We start from the raw sequence: 20,830 nt of genomic DNA, 5'->3' as shown, positions 1-20,830 counted from the left end.
AGTCATGCCTAATAAAATTGTTTAAGGTAAAAGAATTATCACTAAATTCCTTTGCATGTAAATACGAAGCATTTTTACTGCATCTGTAGTATTTGCAATTTGGCTTGAAGTAACCAGCAATGTGATTCACGCACAATTTCACGTTTCTAATTCTCAACTATTTAAGTTGTTTCAGGCAAGTTAAGGGATAAGATTAAAATTTCCATGACTACATCTAGGTTTACCTAGGGAGCAATCCCCCTGGCCAATCTGATGACAGTTACTCAACTAAGGAGAGAAAAAACTCAAAAGTCAAACCCTCAAGAAGAGTGGGCTAAGATTATAGTTCCTAAAATGAGAGAAAGTAAAATTCGCAAATGAATGGATCAGACTGAAAGGAAAAACTGTTAGTTATTTTTCAGACAGGTAAAGTATGCTTCCCCACCACCCTAGCCCAATTTGTTTTACTGCTTTTGACCAGGAGTTAGTATGATAATTTTAAAAGTGTGTTTGGGTCACATACTTTACAAGCACAATGTAGCCAATAAGAAAGCTCAAGGTATGATGGATAAACAAGTAATAATTCATAAAGCTTTTAGCATAGGTTGTATGGGGCTGGGATGGCAGTGCATCATCCTGGCCTTATGAAATCAAGGTTGAAGATCCATTTCTGGATTTTCAGCCAAGGCCAGTAAAGACAAAACACTGTGGGCAAGAGATTCAATAGGTCTAAAATGAGGAAGACCACCCTGTGCCTGGTTGTCAGTGCTTTCTGTAAATTAGTGGAGAATACACGGCATACCATCTTTCAGACTGCACTGTAAGTGCTTTGATGGCTCTTCCAAAAAGGAGGCAAATGAGTGTGAAAGGTAGAGATGGCTCAGTGGCACTGATGCTTTCTACTGCAAGGTTAGTTTAATTTTCTATTCAGTCTTTCTTTGGGTTGGTTATGGTTGGCACTCAACTGAGGCTGTTTGTGAGGCAATGGTGGAAGAATTTTTTTAAACACGAAAAATGGGAGGGAGGGCAGTCTTTAGGACTTTCAGGAACCCAGATGATGGGAGGAAGACAGAAGATAGCAGCTTTAAGCTACAAAGTGACAGACTTAGCCAAGGATAAAACTACTGGCAATATAGAAATGTGTGGTATATAACCCAGAAGTGACACGTTACCATCAGTGTTTTTATACTTTGACCATTCTCATTAAATATGCATAAAGTTATAATAAGTGCTCTATCCTATAAACCAAAGGATGCTTTACTTTCTGGCAGAGATACTTCCCCATCAAACTCCTGTAAACATGCCACTAAAACTTAGTTTAAATCGCAGAGTGAACTCACTGTAAATGCAAATGAAGAAATCAGAGAAACAAGTCCATTTGAAAAATATCTTTCTAGGGAAGTAAATACATCCTAAATAATATGGCATTTACATCAGTGTGCAATATATTAATTTTGAAAGATCATGATAACTTCAGCATGAAAATGACTTACCTGTAATTAAAGTTTTCCATATTAGCCAAATACTTAAATCCTGATTTTGGGTACTGCATACTCTATCTCTGAAATATTTGAGATGATGTATTCTAAATCAAAACCATCAATGCACAAAAACTGATTAAGTTATGCTCAGCAGCTTAAGGAAGCCTAATTTACAAGTTCATAGAAAGAAAACGTACAGGGGTAGTGTTTGGTAATACACATGCAATCTGGGTTAACATTTATGCAAAATAGCAATATTCCACCCTAGAAAGCTGAGACACTGATGCACATGTTTAAAGTGACTTTCATAAGAATGTTTGTGACTTTCACTAATTCACAGAAGTTAAAGTAGTTCCAGTGTTATGTAGTTTCACTATTTTGAGTTAATGATTCTCATGAACTAAGTATCTTTAAAAGGTAAAGTAATGCCCTTTCCCCCACCTCTAAGAGAAAGATTCACTATGTTTGGACGTAGTAGATCTAGCCGCTAAGTGTGCACAGATGCTGAGTGGAAGGGGTTCTCAATGTGTACATATAATATGACAGATTTGAGAACCAGACTGGAGGAGCTTTTACAAAATGTGCTTGGGGTTTCAAAGCAGCTAGAATCACCCTTTTCTTTTAAAGGAATAATTCTGATAATTCATTTTGAGAATTTCTTGCAACAGAAATCTGAAGTTAGTTGTGGTGTATTTTAGTTTTCTGGAACACAGTGGTTGCTCCAACTACAAACATGACTCTAGAGAATCAGGTAGTTTAGGATTAAGGAACTACATATATCTACATTGTCCAATTAGGAAAATATTCAAATAATTTAAGACCAATACTCCAGGAATGCAATAGCCTATGTGTGCTGCATTTTTACACAAGTAATCAGAAATAAATGAGCTCCCCCTGCTGGTTCTATGGTTTCTCAGAACTGTATTTCAACAAAGCTATCTTGGCATAGAAGGTGCTTGAGGTTATAAGATGGCAATTAGTTTTAGGCTCATTCAAAACACAGGAAAACAAATTTGCCATGCAATGGACAAAATAAATATTGTATTCAAGATTAGGAGGCTTTTACAAGGGAGTCTAAAAACCCTAGAAATGTATTACCTTAAATTGACAGAAGTGATAGCCTGAAAAAAGTCTATTAAAAAATTGGTCTTGCCTGCATATTTGACTAGTAAAAATGACACTATTGGACCAAACATGAAGCTGTTTATGCAGAATTTCTTTTTAAACCATGGCCATGATTCTTCTAATGATAATGACCCCTATAAAAACAAAATCAAGATCTTTATTCAGGTTCATAAAATCTCATTAGGACTGTATTATGCATTTAGGACTGATTCACAATTTCAGGGAAGATACTGCAAATTATTCCCAATATGGTCAGCAGAGAGTTTTAAAAAATTTGCTCACAAGCTGACTGACATTTATTAATATTCCAGAAATCCATAAAAAGGTAGTGTTACACACTTAAGTTTTCAGATGGGAAACCTAAATTCTAAAAAAGCTAGCACTTCATGGTCAACTCAAAGCAGTAGTATTTCAAAACACAGGAAAACAGCAGCATAGGAAAATGTGTGAATGACTAATATTGTTACTTCAGTGATTGAACACTTTTAATCTAGTTTTTAAATCTTTGTCTTCACTATGTTGTGTTTAGATTAAAAAAAGTTTGAAAATATAGGAACACAAACTTTGGATACACAGTATTTCTCTGGTTGGAAGGCAACTAAGAAATATACCCCAAGACACTTCAAATCATTCAGAAATATGGCATGCAGTATCCAAAAGTATGGCTCTGAGGAAATAACCTTTTTACATTAAGCATAAAGAAATTTTATATCTAATAATCAGGTATATTGAGAAAACTACCTATTCAAAGTTCTAGTTCTTTGATGCAGCATTAAGGATTAAAACTTACCACTTTACCAGGCCTTGCCCATGTGCAAATAAATCCCTCCTGACAAGCAGTGACTATACAGTCTTCAAGAAAAATTAACACAGTCAGTCTTTCATGTGCTATCTTTTTACAGATAAGAGGCTCTAACAAGGGAACATCTTCCATTCTGGGACAGAGAGGTGTTCCCAAAGTTTTAGCTGGGTCCGTTTTGGTTTTAGTAACTAGGTTCAGTTTGTCACTGCTCTTGCTAGATATATGTCCCATGCTATGATTTCTCTTGTGATCTTTTTCATGGTGTCTTTCTTTCCGATCATGTAGCGATAAGGTTGCAAACTTACTAACACCAGCAGCAATGGCACCATCCATAACGCTACTTTTACTGCCAGCATTTGAGACTGCAGAATGTGGAAGGCTGTTTGACCGTGGAAGAGGAGGGGGTACTGAGTTTCCAGGTGTTGTGATACTGTTTCCATTATTTCCTGGATTAGTTCCACCACTTCCTGCAGGTGGACTTGTGGCATTCATAACATTTGTGTGTGTCCTTGCTCTTGACAGAGGTTGGTGAGGGAAGAGAATATCTTCTGTAAGGTCCCACAAACAGAGTTGAGTGTCTTGGCCTACAGAACCAAACCTGTATGTAACACTTACTGGACGACTGTCTGTAGAGTTCCTTTTTGATAACCTAGATTGTGTACTATTTGCTCGATCTCTACCAAAATGAAGGTCTTGGAAATCCTCATCACTGCCACTAAATTCCATTGGGTCACTCTCTTCTACACTAGTGGTATATGGGTCAAATGCCACAACACTAACCCATGATTTATGTCCATGGCCTCTAGCTATTACTCGACAGTCCACAAAAGACCAAACTGTTACCAAGTCATCCTCTCCACCTATTACAATGTATTTCCCATCTGGGCTCCAACACACACATAGTAGTCCCCCAAAGTAGCTTTTCATTGTACCATGCAACTCCACTGAATCAAAGTTAAACACACGAAGAAAACCATCTTGGCTCACACATGCCAAAAATTTCCCATCGGGGGAAAAGGCAAATTCATTCAGGGCACCCTCGCCTACGGTCCATTTAAGTAGAGGATTTCTTGTGGATTTACTCTTGCAAGTGTGGACTGCAAAATTTTCTCCTTGCTTAAGTAGCTGGTAGTGTGGGGCTGTGGTACCACAAGTGTGCTCCACATTATATAAGTACATATTTCCACTGGAATGAGCTACTAGGAAAAGGCTTTCCGACCCTGGTACCCATTTTACACAGGTTACTCTGGACTTGTCTATTAGTCTCTGTGAAAAACAAAGAACAAGATATGCATTAGAAGAGTGATAGTTTTACAGTTTACATCTATTAAAAGAAAATTTTACGGAATTTTGAGCACTGTCAAACTCATGACAGTTTTAAAATGGTTTTATTTGCAAAAGAAGCTCCAGGCACTTTAAGATAGGCAGTTAGGAAGAGGAGGAATTACTGTTTATGGAAAAAGACACTTTGTGAAAGTTTATTCTTTCTAATCCAATTTTTATTCAATAGTAAATCTACCTCAGTAACTAGGGCAATTTGTTATAGATCACAATTTAACACTTAGATTTACCTCTACAAGCTCAGCAAAAACAAGAGGTTTACTTAAGGAGCCAAAGAATAGGGTCTCAAAAATAGTATGCAATCTGAGTGAATGGAAGTTACTCACCTACACTCTAACAGAATATCTAATATAAAGTTAAGACCAGAGTTCAGATTAAATCCCAAAAGCCACATATGGGACTTTCCCCTCAAAAAAAAAAAAAAAAAAGCTTTAGGAGTCCACTGGAAGTTTCTAGTTACTGAAGTCTGCAGTGAATGTGTGCCAAGATAGATACCACAGGTATATTCAGTGATTACTTCCTCTGACTTACAATAACCAAATTCCCAGAGGTGGATGGAAAATTGATGACTTTATAGTTAAGCACTGGTCAGAGACTTGAAATCAGAGCATCCCTTTTCCAAGTTACCCTTCACATATAGAAAAGGAGTACTTGTGGCACCTTAGAGACTAACAAATTTGAGCATAAGCTTTCATGAGCTACAGCTCACTTCATCGGATGCATTCAGTGCATATAGAGGAACATAGAAGTCCATTAGATCACCATCTGTACAAGAAGCAGTTTCATTTAAAGTATGAAGTACTTCCACAGATTGAGACACAATGAGTGACCATGTGTATTAAATATGCATATTTAGGATATTTTGAGTGTCTTGTTAGTGCTGAAAAAATTGAAAGCTGCTTAGCAAATTTCACCTGGCTGCTTGAGCCTGCTAGTCCAGCCATGGTGCCCAATAGATATTTGTAAACTCTGAGCTGATCCATCACGCTGCCCACCTGACCACCCACACCTCCAATGTGATCTAGGGCAGAAACAAGCAACAGCAGTAAATAAGTGAAAGTGTTATGGGCCACAGATTGTAGGTTGAAAGAACAGCTGAGATATACAAAAAGTCAAGATTGCAGTAAGTAAAAAAGGAGTTCCCAGGGAAACATATAGGGACTGACTGGCCATAGAGTACACTTTAATATTTGTCAGAAAAGAAATGAATTGAAGGATGAGGCAGTAGATAATTATATTCATTCTGCATATGTGTCTACCACACTGAAAAGCAGCAGTTAAATGAACATTTCAAGCTATGCTCTGAAGCACTTCTGTTGCTGTCGATCTGAGGATGGAAGCCAAAATTTGTAGGCCAAGTACTTACCATTCAGTTTCTTATGCACTACGAAAGAGTGGAGCTTAAATCATTTTGTATTTGAAGATTCAGAACAGTAACTTAGTCTAGCAAATTTCTTCTGAAATAACAAGCATCTTCAAATAGCAGTTTTGCTCGATTTTTGCGGTGAACTAAAGAGTTGGCTTCTGTGCTCATTATTTTAATTGTGGTAATTGTTTTGTTGTTGGCCAATCATGCCTCTATTGTGGCCCCAACAAAATATTAGTTAGAAAATTACCTTTACTAAAAGTATGATGCTAGGAAACTGGATCAATCCTGCCTGCCACAGGCCACATCTGACCTCTAGCCATGGAATAAGTACTGAGATGGCACAATGGAAGCTCTCGCATTGCTCTATTAACATGGCTCAACAGTGGGCTAGAGACCCCATCTACAGGGGTGATTATTCTTCAACATTTATATTACACTAGCACCTGAAGGCCACAATCACATTAATGGAAGGTTTTGTACAGAAACAGACGACAATTCCTGCCCCCAAAAGCTTACAATCTAAGTTGACAAGACATAATAGGTGGATGAGAAACAAGCAGATTGAGGTGGAGATGCAGATGACAAAAGGTAACAAAAATGGGAGGTGCACAAATCTTAGTAAGGTTTCAGAGTAACAGCCGTGTTAGTCTGTAGTCGCAAAAAGAAAAGGAGTACTTGTGGCACCTTGGAGACTAACCAATTTATTAAATAAATTGGTTAGTCTCTAAGGTGCCACAAGTACTCCTTTTCTTTTTGCAAATCTTAGTAAGTGATCACAACTTGCCACCTGCTTAACCATCAAGGTTGCAGTTTTCTGCAGAGCAGAGTTTTGAGGAGGGGCTTGGAGAAGGTGGTGATGGGTTTATGGATTTTTGACTGAAAGCTTTTCCAATTCACAAGGTACAGCATGGGAGAAAGCACTAAAATGCTTGCTAGAGAAACAGAAACCTGTGGGTGGCAACTGGCAGAGAGACACTGCTATAAACAACAGGTTGAACAGGTAGGATGAGGCTGAACTGTGGAGGATTTTGAAAGCAAGGAAAAGTCTGCATTTGATACAGTAAATTAAGGAGTCAGTGGAGGGACTTAAGAGGGTGAAAGGTGGGAAGGTAAAACAAGAAGATAATCCTAGCAGCCATATTAACAGACTTGAAAGGGGACCCGGTTACAGGCAGAGAGGCTGGAGAAGGAGATAAAAGAATTTGCTCAGAAATTGGTGGTGTGGGTAGACAGGAGAAGTTGGATCTTGGAGATGTTGTGTGAGGAGAATCTGCAAGATTTGAGATATGGCTTTAATGTGTGGGTCAAAAGAGACAGGAGAAACAAAAATGCCTAGACCACAGGCTTCATAGTTAATAGTTCAGTTGCCCAACCAGAGGGTTCTGTAATTGGATTACAGACTTGTTCACTGGAAATAAGACCACCACCAATTTATTTCACATACAAGACAAAGTTTTCCATCACTACAAAAATGATCTGAATTTGAACAGCCAACCAGAAGCAAGAGGTTCCATAGTCTACTCCTAAGGGAATTCTGAGCCACTGTGTATGCATAGAATTAATGTCTGGTGTGGAATTTTCCCCGCATGGTAGAAAGTACTGTCTGCCCAAGAAGTGCTGCAGTTCTACCTTTTGCCCACCAGAAGCAGCTGTGCCCCAGAACAGCTGGCTGACCACCAACAAAAGCTAGTAGCCAACTGTATTCATTACAGCAGCCTGCCAGCGGAACCAGGTTAGGAGGCAGAGAGGGGAACACGGGGCTGCTGAGGGGTCACAGATTTGGGTTCAGAAGGGCTAGTGAGGGTGGGGGGAACAGATTGGGGTGTGGGCCCAGTAGCTAGTGAGGTGACAGCATTGAGCCAGGGGCTCCGGGCCACATGGGGACAGGGGAGTGCAAGGATACATGGGGACAGGGGCAGATGTGCCTGACTGAATGGGAGAGGCTCGGGGTCAGCCAGGGTCTGCATGGGAGAGGCTCCCCAACTCCTTAACAACCCCTGCCCTGCCCTCCAAAGAAAAAGTTCCATATTTCTCCCACCCACACCTAACAACCCTCCAGATTCACTCCTGAGCTCCTTCCCTCTCCCTCAGCTCCTCCATTACCCCTGACTTCCCCAAGCCTGTGCACTGCTTTGTGGGGTGTGGAAATACATTTCTGTATTGTAGTTTAAATGAAGTACTCAAAGTTCTGCATTAACATGCCCAGGAAGGAATCTATTTGTCAAAAAAACATTTCCTGAATATATATGTGTGTGTGCGCGCATGCGTGCTTACAGACATACTTGCTGACAGGTATTTTGAAATAAATTACCAAAATAATTGAAACTGGCATGTTTATATTGTGTTATTTTGACAAATAAAACATGCAGATTTTAAAATATTGCATGCAGAACTTTTAATGTTTTGGCACAGAATTCCCCCCAGAGTAATAGCTTCTTGAGCCTTTCAAGTCCCTATGTCTTGCATATTCCAATGATTTTATATTTTGATCACAAAGTAATAGGACTGATTTTATCTTACTGAACTTGTTTCATTAGGCAACTATGAGTGTAAAGATCTGGGATATCAGCAGGTTACTTCGCTAATCAGATATTTGTCAGAAGGAATCTGCCATCTTCACTGCTTTAGGGCAGAAGAGATTGTCTCTTTTTTAAAAAAGGAGGCAGTCATATTTTGACCACTCCCCCAAGTGCTTTCAAATCACTGGCAACAACTGTATTTTGCAGGAGATACAAGCCTAGGCAAGTTTTGAACTGGATGCAAACATTTCCTAACTCTTGCATGTGTCAAGGTCTCAATTTGTCTGCCCCTTGGTGGCTCCCAGATTTGACAGCAATAGCTGAGGAATCTATTACAATTAAAACTGTCAGGATCAGAGAACAAGTAAAAGTCTACACTTAGATACACTGCTAGTTGCAGCCAACCACACTTCAGCTTGAAAAAATTGTGGTTAATGGTGGCAATTTTAAGATTTAAGGTTAGCACAGGCAACCAAACTTGTCACTATTAGCTGCATTTCCCATCTCTGCTACTGCTAGTATTAAGTGACCTCCTCTGCCATAAGTTTGTTTTTTTCGAATACCATCTCATTTGTTAATTGCCTCAGTGTTATGAGAGTCAATTCACTTCACTTTAATGGAACCAGTTATTGTGAAATGGGGAGAGTGTCCCAAGCTGTTTGAATGCATTTATCAACTTTTATTCTATTACCACCACATATATTGGCAAAAAATTTAACTAATTCACCACCAGTGCACCTTCATCTTTTAGAAGGAGTTGTGTAGGTAGAATGCAGGCTTTGTCATAGAGTTGGCTTACTCATGGTTAGACAACATGGGTCACGTCTCCACTTGGGGTTTTTAGAAAGAAGTCTCCATTGATGTTATCACCATTTCCTCTACATCAATGGGTAAGGCTAAGATTTTATCACGGTTATTTTTAGTAAAAGTCATGAACAGATCATGGGCAATAAACAAAAATTCACAGTCTGTGGCCTGTGCGTGACTTTACTAAAAAATAACCGGGGGAGAGGGGGCAGGGCTAGGTAGGAATGGAGCCCCGTGGGAGAGGAGAGGGCAGGGCACGAACGGACAGGCTGAGCCCCTGGCCATGGAGGGGGGAGGCAGCACAGCCCTGGCCCCAGCGTTACAGCCACAGGGGGCACATAGACCCTGCTACAGAGCTGGTCACAGCTGTGGGACAGGGGTGAGCAGCCCTGATTGAAGCCCCAGCTGCAGCTGGGGAAGGAGGGGGGTGGGTGGCACATGGCTCTGGGAAGCCACAAGTGGGGGCACATGGTCTCCAGGTGCAGCCACCAAGCAGGGGCACACGGCCCCGGCTGCAGCGCCTAACAGAAGCCTCAGAGTTGGGACACATGGCCCCAGCTTCAGCCCCCACCAAGCACGCAGGGCCGGCCTTTGGGGTGGGCCGTACAGGCATCTGCCCAGGGCGGCCTGCCCAAGGGGGCACTGTGCACAGGGTTTAGATTTCCACCTGACCTGCTACTGAGGCGGAAGGGGCTGATGGTGGTGTGTCTCCCTCCCCCGTGTCCCCGATTTCCACTAAGCTGGGGTGACGGGACAGGGGGAATCTGTGCGCACTGCTGCCTCTCCGGGTCCGGAGTTGTTGGCAGTTGCTTGTGTCTGAACAAGCCTAGTTCAGGCTCCTGACCCTGAGTGCTTTCATACAGAGACAGCACACTCACTCACTCCGGCACACACAAACACACACCCCTCAACCCAACGCACACCACACACACAGTCCCTCCAACACACACACCAGGGCTCCCTGAATCCAGGGTAGGAGTGAAGGGGCCACACAGTGCACGGCTTGGGATGAAGGGGACAAAGTGCAGAAGTTAGGGCAGGGGTGAGCAAACTTTTTGGCCTGAGGGCCACATCGGGGTTGCAAAACTGTATGGAGGGCTGGGTAGGGAAGGCTGTGCCTCCCCAAACAGCCTGGCCCCCCCTATCACTTCCCGCCCCCTGACTGCCCCCCTCAGAACCCCCAACCCACCAACCACCCCTTATCCCTGTCCCCTGACTGCTCCGACCCCTATCCACACCCCCGCCCCCCGACAAGGCCCCTGGGACTCCCACACCTATCCAACCCCCCCACTCCCTGTCCCAACAGCCTCCCCCCCCCGACACCTCACCCCCTATCCAACCCGCCCTGTTCCCTGTCTCCTGATCACCCCCGCCCCCAAACCTCCACCCCATCCAACCACCCCCTGTCCCCTGACTGCCCCACGGAGCCTCCTGCTCTTTATCCCCCACCCCTTTACCCTTACCATGCCGCTAAGAGCGGCAGGACAGGCTTATTGGAAAGCCTGGGAGGTGGGCGGGCGCAAGTCGCGCTGCCTGCACAGCAACGTTGCTGCAGGGGAAGGGGGACAGCGGGGAAGGGGCCGGGGGTAGCCTCCCTGGCCGGAAGCTCAGGGGCCAGGCACGACTGTCCCACAGGCCGGATGTAGTCCGCAGGCTGTAGTTTGCCCACCCCTGGGTTAGGGGCTCAGGAGGGAGGTGCAGGGGTAGGATTGAAGGGGTGCAGAGATTGGGGCACAGGAGAGGAGTGCAGGGTGGGGTGAAGAGGGCACAATGCAGGTTAGGAGTGGAGGGATTAGGGTTGCAGGAGGGGGGAGCAGGCATTAGGGGCGAAGGGGGCACAGTGCAGGGGTTAGGGGGGAAGGGAGGATGGGGAAGCCCATGAGGGCTGGGGCAATGGGGGGGGGAGGGTGTCTCACCCACAGGGGCCAGGGCACCAAAATGCAAGTTCATCCAGGGTGCCATTTTCCCTAAGGCCAGCCCTGCAAGCATGGGATGCCGCAGGGCTGGGGCGTGTGGCCCTGACTGCAGCCCCCAGCAGACGTGGGGCTGGGCATGCAGCTCCGGCTGCAGTCTCTGCCATATTCGGGATGCCACAGGGCTGGGGTGCACAGCCTCGGCTGCAGCCCCCAGAGGAAGCTGCAGGGCTTGAGCTGTAGGGTCCTGGTTCCAGTCAGCCCTAGTTGCAGGATAGAGCTGCAGTCCTGCTCTGCCTCCTGAAGCCCAAGAAGCCACGAAGGTCCAGTGAATTCACAGAATCTGTGACTGCCATGACCTCTGTGATTAAATGGTAGCCTTATCAATGGGAATTCAAGTGCTGACAAGGTCACAGAAGTTTGCTATTGTGCCAAACTACCACATTTATGTGAAAGTGATAAAATTTCAGAGGCCACTTGTGCCTTGTCTAAACTACAGCTCACACCAATGCAGTTGTACCAGTGGTGAATTACAGGTCCCATTTTTTCTAGTACAGACAAAATCACAGTGAAGCTTCACTCTGCTGTACTTTGGTTTCTACCAAAAGGCACCTTTAAATGTTGCATTCCAAGAAAACACAAACTTTCCCCCCTCAGCGAGACAAGGGGAATAGGGGAGAAGATAGGGGAAGTGGAAGAGGAAAGGGTAAGGAGAATTTCCCTCTCCTGATCTAGTTGTCGCTCTTCTCGGAACAGCTAAGAGGAACTAGACAGGTCTAAAGCAACACCCTACTGGGAATGAGACTGCTTTCAAGACTCTTCTCTACAGCTGTCAGGGGAGGGAGGAGAAGAGGCCTCCCACCAATCCCAAGAGGAGTAGGCTAGGTTTCGAAGTTGAGCCAGGCTAGACCTCTTCTTTCAGGCTGTCTAGAATAAAGCTTTTGATTGCTAGAGTTAATTGCAAATTCTAAATTCAAGTCATCTGGCAATTATGCTAGTTGTGCAGCCATTCAATAACCATGTGTTACCGTGCACAAGTGTTTCTGTCTGTCACCCTTGAACACAATGTTTGTGGAGTGTCTACAGTAGCATTTACATTCATGCTAGTTAACTCGAGTCAACTGGCAATCAACTAACTCTAGTTACAATACAACCATAACTAGTCTAGACAACATCTATACAATTTGTTTTGTGAAAAAACACCTTATAGTGCAAGAGTTCACATATTTTTAGTAGCAATCTTTGAGCTTATTTACATAATAACTTTTTAAAATATGACATGTTTGCATGCAAAAAGATCAAGATTCCTACTTACTTCCTCATTAAATAATTTGCTAGTTTCTTTTTTAATAGGGTCTATAAGTTGCACCTGGCCTGCAGAGAAGCCCACTAGTAGAGAGACACTTTCTGCTGTGGCTGTTAAGTGATTGAAGTCATGACATGTAGGTTGCGTTCCTTTGTATATCCTTTTGTCTATTGGTTTACTCAAGTCAGCAGCCTGCAAAAAGAGCAATGAAAACAAAAAGATAGTCTGTTATGTATACACTTTTTATGATAAACTAAATTCTATTAGTGAACAAGTTTGCTGTATGTAGCAAGATGATCAACACAATGGTTAACAAATGTAGTGAGAAAAACCTTAAGTTATAAAGCAACTTTAAATATTAATCAATTTGGCTTTAGTAAGTTACCATTGCTGTGTGAACAAAAAGTGAGATGCTTTCAGCAATTTAACACACACCAAGAAGCTTATTATATGTGTCTTTCAGTTTTACTAAATACTGAATAATGTCCACCAATTGTGGTTACACTACATCCCACATGAAGATTAATGACACTCAAAGAATAATATCTAGGCCCAGGCTCTACATAGTCACGTTTCCACCCGGGCTCCTTCTGAGAAGGAATGTGCCGATGGACGGGGAAAATGTCTCCTTCTCCCCACCAACTTTTCTGGCATCAGCTTTCCCACATACTTGTTGCTAGGCAGAGTTGTGTGTGGTACAGATTACAGCACAGGAAACATTTTTAGCCACCAGGTCTCTTATGTCATGTCTACAGTAGGAAACTCTGGAGCCACTTTGAACTCCTTATCTGCACTCCTTCAATATTTGCTCCTGCTATAAAATCATATAGAAGCTAGATTGCTTGTTTGAAAATTTAACACCTTCATGCTTTTTCACATTCTGCCCCACATGCTTGGAAGCAGTTCCCTGTAAACTCACTTATTACACTCCTTCAAATCCCTCCTTCGCTATGATGCCTATAAAAAACTTGACAATAGTTTCGTTGCTGCTGTGCTGAGACCACAGCTACCATGCCGACAAATATTGTCACATTGTTTACTTGTACTCAGTCACATCTGCATTCATCTGTTGCCTCTTCTCTTACACTTAAGATTGTATGCTCTTCGGAGCAGGAACAGTCTTTGTTTCTGTGTTTCTACAGCATCTAGCACAATGGATGCAAATTGTCTGCAATTTGGGCTCTGAGGCACTACGGCAATACAAATAATTCACAGGGTTTTTTTTATAGTGCCAATACCATAAAGCTATTTGTAGGAGACTATTCTCTCTCATTGTTCTGTATAATAAGAAGCTCATATAGTCTATACACATGCTGCCTGGACTACTGGAAGCTTAATATTTATTCTGGAAGAAGAAATGGATCCCCCATGACCCTTGGTAAATAAAAGGGCTCAGACTGGCAAAGAAAGTTAAAGGCATGGAATAGTTTCCACGTAACAGACTGGAGACATTGAGACTATTTAATTTGTCTCCCCTAAAGTCTCTTTTCTGTCCTGGAAGACGTATTGTCATTTCATTGTTCTCCGGCTATATTACAAGAGTCAACAATGAAAGAAGAGCAGCTGAACGAATCAATTTTAAATTGTTTTTAAAAAAACCTTCTCTTTACACCCATTTCACTTCAAGAACTAACATTGGTCGAGCAACCATAGAACACAAATGTAAATGTGGAAGGGACCTAAAGAGCTCATCTAGTCAAGCCCCCTCTACTAAGGCAGGACCAAATATACCTCTAGACCATCTCTGACAGGTGTTTGTCCAACCTGTTCTTAAAACACCTCTAATGATGGGGATTCTACAACCTCCCTTGGAAGCCTATTCTAGAACTTAACTATCCTTATAAAGTTTTTCCTAATATCAAACCTCAATTTCTCCTGAAAACTGTTACTGCACCTCGCCCTACATTCAGCAGGCATAGAGAACAATTGAGGAAGGAAGTCCATGCTAGAGATTCAGCACACCTATGCCTTCAATTAAGATGTGAAATCACACCACATTCTCAAAGTCAGATGCAGTTGGGGGCTTCAAGTTGAGAGGAAAGCAGCTGTCCCTTTACACTTGTTTCAGTGTCACTCTGCTTGACTTCAGACCATGGAAAGACAGGTATTTAGAAGGTTCAGAACTTACAACTACAGAAATATTCATATTTGAATTGGCACAGGTATATGTTGTAGTTATGTGACTTGCCCAAAAGGGCTTGTACCCTTTTGATGTACGAGGCCTTAATTTTCCAATTTTACATGGAAAATCCAGCTCCAAACTTTGAGGGTGGGGTGGTGGAACAGTTTCATCAGCTCTTTAGGCCTTATAACTCAGAATAAAATTCTTATCCTCTTTCATTTACAAGGTCCATGCATCTGTTAACTGATGGAATTTTTATAGCAGCATCCCTTGGGGGCGGGGGGTGGGTGTTAAAATGGGTATAGTTGTGTTTAAATTCCTCCTCCTCTACTGGGAGAGGATAACTTGTAGCACCCTTCTATTGAAGGTGATACCCATATATACCTGAACATGCAGTTGTAAAATTGAGAAAGTATGAACGGACAACCAGGTGGCCACCCTGCAGAGGCCACCACCATTTTCAAGCGTGGGTTATGTTGTTGGTTATTGGAGACAGACTGATTTATAGGTTTCATAGATACACCATCTCAACCACCTGAAATAGTAGATTTCAATGCTTTTCTTTACATCCTGATAGTAGAGAATATCTAGAGCAGTGGACTTGTGAAAAGCCTGTGTGTGATTGATGTAGATATTGAGGGATCTATAAACATTCAATGTATGTTCAAGCATCTCTGCTGGATACGATGTTTTGGACAAAGAGGGAAGCACCATTTCTTGGTCTGTGAAAAAAAACCTAGTTAATTTTTGGAACGAAGACCAGGTCTGTTCAGAGAACCACATCATTGTGAAATGTGCAATACTGTTCCTCAAGAGGGAAGGCCCCTACCTCCGACACCCTCCAGGTAGAAGTAACTGCTATCAAGATTTTAATCTTTTGCCTTTATTTTCCTAAAGAAAATTGATTCTCACCGGTTAGTAACCATAAAAGCCATGTTGATTTGCCTTTACACTAAATTTAGAACTTTTTACAAATTAGGATAACACTATCTTTACACATTTAAGCAATTATATAGCTTAACAAAGTAAAACATTATTCAGATTCTTAAATTATCTTAGAAAATGGCAAATGATAATTTCTTATTTACTAGATTAATGTACTCATGATCCATGTCAAGTTGCATTTGGATGGAAGCTGGAATTCAATCAAAACGCACAAAACAGTTATTTAAATAAAAACTACATTAAAGGTGCTGAATACAGCAGAAAAAAACTAAGTTTATAAAAACACGTTTTGTATTTAAAACTGATTTATGAAACAAAGGAAACATCTGTAGTTAGTGAATTGAACTATTTCTAGTCACCATGTCCCTTTAGGGTTTTAGACCTAGTAGAGCTCATCCTCTCACACCTTTATTTTTATTCAGAGATTGGAAGAGGAAAACAAGATTTTCTGCTTTTTCATCTTCCACCTGGTTTCTCAACTTTGAATGAACTAATTATTCAATAAACGAAGAAAGTATTTTATGCACCTGCAGAAGAAGCATCTGCTGTCAAAGCTGGTTTAGCACTTCAGTAAATTCTGGTTCCAGGTGCATACTCAGCAACTTCTACCAGGTTCATTGGTTTGACTCTAATACTTTGGCATCAAGCATGTACTGCTTAACTATTTTTATTTAATTTAAATTGTAAAATTATAGTAAGTTTAGGTCTTAACATTGGATACAAGTTTCAAAATTAGATTTGTTATTTTCAAGAAGAAAAAAACATTTAAATTTAAAAAATGCAGTTTAATAAAATCAGTTTGTTTTTCTCATTGATTTTTATCCACTCAGAGAAAAGCAATGTTTCTTTCACCGCCACTTGGACTTCCACCAATAGAAGGAATTTGTGGAAGCTTTTCTAGATGGCAGCAGAGTGGAGATTACAGCTTCTGTATATCCCATGTCTCCTACAAGACCATTCAAAAGCCATACAGTTAGTCTTCTGTACTCTAACTGATACATCAGTCCCATACAGAAAGCAAATCCTGTCTTAAAAGGGAGGACAGTGGGATCAGACTGAGCCATGTTGAAAGACTGGAGAACCAGGGCTGCCTCAACCAATGCAGAGACACTATTATCTCCAGTGCACTCTCCCTCCTTGTCTTCTGGTTAGTTCTGAGTAGTGGGGGGAAACAAGTAAAGGCATACAGGAGGGCTACTGGCCACCTCAAGGAGTACCTATGCTTACTATCTTGGGATCTCTCTTTCAGGAGGGAAAGGAGGGGACCTTACAGATGTAAACAAGTTTGAAAGGACCCTGAAATTCCTCACTATAAAGTAAAGGAGTACTTGTGGCACCTTAGAGACTAACCAATTTATTTGAGCATGAGCTTTCGTGAGCTACAGCTCACTTCATCGGATGAAGTGAGCTGTAGCTCACGAAAGCTCATGCTCAAATAAATTGGTTAGTCTCTAAGGTGCCACAAGTACTCCTTTACTTTTTGCGAATACAGACTAACACGGCTGTTACTCTGAAACCTGTCACTATAAAGTGAAGCTTCTGGGTTCAGACTCCATTCTGCTTGATGTAGCTGTCCTTTGCTTAGCCAGCTGGCAACTATTTTCCTCTTTTCTCCAGTATTTAGAGCTCTGAGGGACTGTAGGTTCTTCCTCCACCCAGAATGTCAAAGATGGGCTTCATTGGGCAAGGATGACTACATTGTCCCATCCTGTTTATTGATGTAGGCGACTGTAGTAGTGTTGTCCCTCACCATTACCATATGGGACATTCATCTATGGGGAGAGAGCTCTGAATTCATGGCACAGTTGTCCTGAATTCCAACCTGTTTACACCGTTTCTTCTCCTGTTCCATCCAAATTCCCTGCATTGAATTCATCTGTCTGTGCCCTTCATCTCTTAAACTTGGCATTGGATGCAAGTACTACTCTGTCCACCGTGGCTCTGGGTAATTAATTCCTGAACCATGAGTACCATCTTAGAAAGTATTAGGCTCCAAGAATTTGGACTCTCCTAAACTAAAGTGTGATGATACATGGACAGCAGAAATGACTGGAGATTTCTAGTGTGCAACTTCTGGCCAACTACAGCACATCCACAAACAAGATGACAAATGGGGAAGAAGAAGTTCCCATTTTTCAAATAATGACAGAACGTCTACTTCGTTGATTGTCACCAGCGTGGACATTAAACATTTGCTTCTTGAGTCTGGGATTTTTCAGGAACTTGAAATGCTTAACAACCTTGCTTGGTCTTTTTGTTTTTTTCTGGGGATTTCCATTCCTCTTTGATCACATCTATCAAGGCCGTATTGAGGGCAATATATGGCTGTTTTGGATCTGAGGGATAACACTTCCGAGTGGTGTAGTCATTCTTCTGACCTAGTTCCTCCTCTTAGTCTTAGAGGTTTTCTCAGGAAGTAGATCTAAATTGGAAGCTGTCCTCAAGCACAGATTTGAAAAATTCTAACTGGAAGAGTTCTTCTTTTCCCCTCCTTTTTCCTCTTCTGAAGCTTGCCCTTCCCTTGCAGGAAGGCACTGAAGGACTCCTGTACCTGCAAAATCTGGATTTGTGCTTCCTTCTTAGACCTGCCCCTCCTTGGAGGGATCAGCATCAGAAGATTGAAACAAACGGGAAGGACACCTCTGCCTGGATTAGCTTTCCTGAGTAGTAGAATCTTTTTAGGAATGCTTTGTTTTTTTTCCTGTGATGCGTTGGGGGACAATAGTGACCATAGGTACGTATCACTGTACTTACTTCTCATTTCCTTCTCGGTCTTTCGCTCTGTGGGTGCTTACCATTAGATTCTGAGGTTGACAGAGAAAACTATTGCTGGGAAAGCTCACAGGATTCCCTAGTAAGGGCAGTACTCAGATTCCCTGGACTTGATACTTCATTTGCCCTGCACTGAATCCCTTGTCTACATGTCCAGACAGGGAGGCTTTGACCAAGCCTACACAGAGAGGCTCACCCCAGGAGAAAAGTTGCTCTGCGAGATCTGGGTCCATGACGATAAATCCCAGAATCTGACACTCACTACCACACTTAACTGAGACTGGCAGGAACTGAAAACTTCTCTATTTGGGAAACAACACCGGTCAGCCTGTAGTCATACTTGCTTGAAAGATGAAGAGGGTTTTCCTGCAGTATCCCCTCTCTCATGTCATTTCATGTATTCAATCAAGTAGTAGATATCCCTCCTGTACATCTTAGCTATATCAAAAGAGCACCAAGATGACAGTAGGGTGTATATTTCCTTTTGAGCTACAAGGTCTTCTTAAATTTTTTTTAAAATATATCTAAGAAAGTTTCCATGGCAGCTCCATTTACAGTCAACGCACATACCTCTAGGTTACTCAGTGGTTACCAACACCTGTCGTGGCTGGGATTGACTTTCTATGGCCTCAGGCAAAGCTGGTGTTGTAACAATTAGCTCTTTGTGTGCCACCTAAACAGCCTGAGATTTACAGTAAGCAATCTCCTACCACAGCTAAGGAAATCTCTCTCAAAAGAAGGATCCCAGTCCAGAGGATCTTCGGATCTTGAATGACAGTGGGTAATATGGAGTGATCAGGTATTCACAGCTCTTGCACAAGTTGTAGAGAAAATAGGTGTATGAAAGAAGTGTCTTTATTATTATTTTAAATAAATACTTGTCAGTTCCTTAACCACAAATGAGTTAAATTTGGGGAGTATAAGTCATAAGTTACTTGTGAAAGAGAGCTGACCCTGCTCCCTGGAAGATGAACATGAGGAGACTCTGCACTTCTTGGGCCCTCTCTTGTTCATTTCATAAAATTATAGCAATATAGGGCTGACCTTGAGAGGTCACCTAGTCCACCCCCTGCAACAGTGCAGAATGAACAAAAACCTAGGCCATCCCTGAGAGAGGTCTGTCCAACACGTTCTTAAAAGCCTTCAAGGATGTGGATTCCACAACCTCCCTCAGAAGCCTATTCCAGAATTTAACTATCCTGACATTTTTTTCCTAATATCTACCTAAGGCCTTGTTTACACTGGCACTTTACAGCACTGCAACTTTCTTGCTCAGGGGTGTGAAAAAAAACACCCCGAGCCCTGCAAGTTTCAGTGCTGTAATGTGCCAGTATAGACAGTGCACCTGTGCTGGTAGCTACGCTCCTCATGGAGGTGGTTTTTTTAGAGCACTGGGAAAGCTCTCTCCCAGCACTGTGTAAATAAGAACAACAGTTCATGGATTAGGGACCCAATCTTATGAGGTTCCAGGGGCTTCTGTGTAGATTTAGGTTCTCATCTACCCAATGGGACTCAGTGCTCAGTCTAGAAGATACCATCAGAGATGCTTAGTTTTTCAGTTCTCAAACTGTGAATTTGTGTCTCCAGAAATAACATGCTTGTTAGCAAAAATGGTTTTAAATAAATAAAATAAATAAATATATAGAAGTGAGAAATAACAGACCTCATCCTTGGTGTTCCTCGCAAATTTGTGGACACAGTCAATCCCTTACCTCTCTCTAAAAGTGCAAAGTTTCAAAAAGTTCAGTGAATAGAAGATTGTTGGGGGTGGAATAGATCTGGACAAGGAGAAGAAGTCTGCAGATAAATGTGAGAAGGAAGGGACAGGCAGTAGAAACAAAAGTGAAACTGTTTGAGCAGCATATTCCAGAAGTCTTGAGATCTGAGTGTAGCCTTCATTGATTTGAGATCTACCATACCATTCTCCCACTAGAAGGGAAAACCTATAATGGCAGCAGGCCAAAAAGACCCAGTTTGGGAATAAAAACCATTCAAGAAAATATATGTTTGCTGATGATGTTTTAAAGGAAGTCACACCAGAGAACTGGTGGAAGTCACTTAAGCACTTGGATTCAGCGACTGTTGAAGTGATAACCTCACTTTTAACAGCAGTAGCTTCTTCTGCCGGCGTAGAAAGAATATTTTCGTCCTTTGGACTAATTCATTCCAAATTGACAGGTTTCAGAGTAACAGCCATGTTAGTCTGTATTCGCAAAAAGAAAAGGAGTACTTGTGGCACCTTAGAGACTAACCAATTTATTTGAGCATAAGCTTTCGTGAGCTAGTGAGCTGTAGCTCACGAAAGCTTATGCTCAAATAAATTGGTTAGTCTCTAAGGTGCCAAAAGTA

At 42.0% G+C, this 20,830-nt stretch overlaps 1 protein-coding gene across 5 annotated transcripts in view; it reads right to left on the bottom strand.

Moving 5' to 3' along the window:
• WDR20 (WD repeat domain 20) overlaps nt 1–20,830 on the bottom strand; it is a 77,982-nt gene that overhangs the window by 32,656 nt on the left and 24,496 nt on the right. For 4 of the 5 annotated variants that reach the window (XR_012159569.2, XM_073349671.2, XM_073349673.2 and 1 more), the window contains exons 2-3: nt 12,652–12,834; nt 3,376–4,653 (exon numbers count right to left, since the gene is read on the bottom strand). Coding sequence is in view for 4 of the 5 variants with exons in the window: in XM_073349671.2 (XP_073205772.1) it covers nt 3,376–4,653; nt 12,652–12,834 (1,461 nt within the window). In the remaining variant the exon portion in view is untranslated. Of the gene's footprint in view, nt 1–3,375; nt 4,654–5,642; nt 6,602–12,651; nt 12,835–20,830 lie in introns of those variants that run through there. The other variant, XM_073349675.1, reaches the window with a different exon arrangement.

Source organism: Lepidochelys kempii, chromosome 6, assembly GCF_965140285.1.
Source record: "Lepidochelys kempii isolate rLepKem1 chromosome 6, rLepKem1.hap1, whole genome shotgun sequence".
NCBI classification, from domain to species: Eukaryota; Metazoa; Chordata; order Testudines; family Cheloniidae; genus Lepidochelys; species Lepidochelys kempii.
Note: the sequence above shows the minus strand (reverse complement) of the source record. Positions and strands in the feature narration are given on the sequence as shown.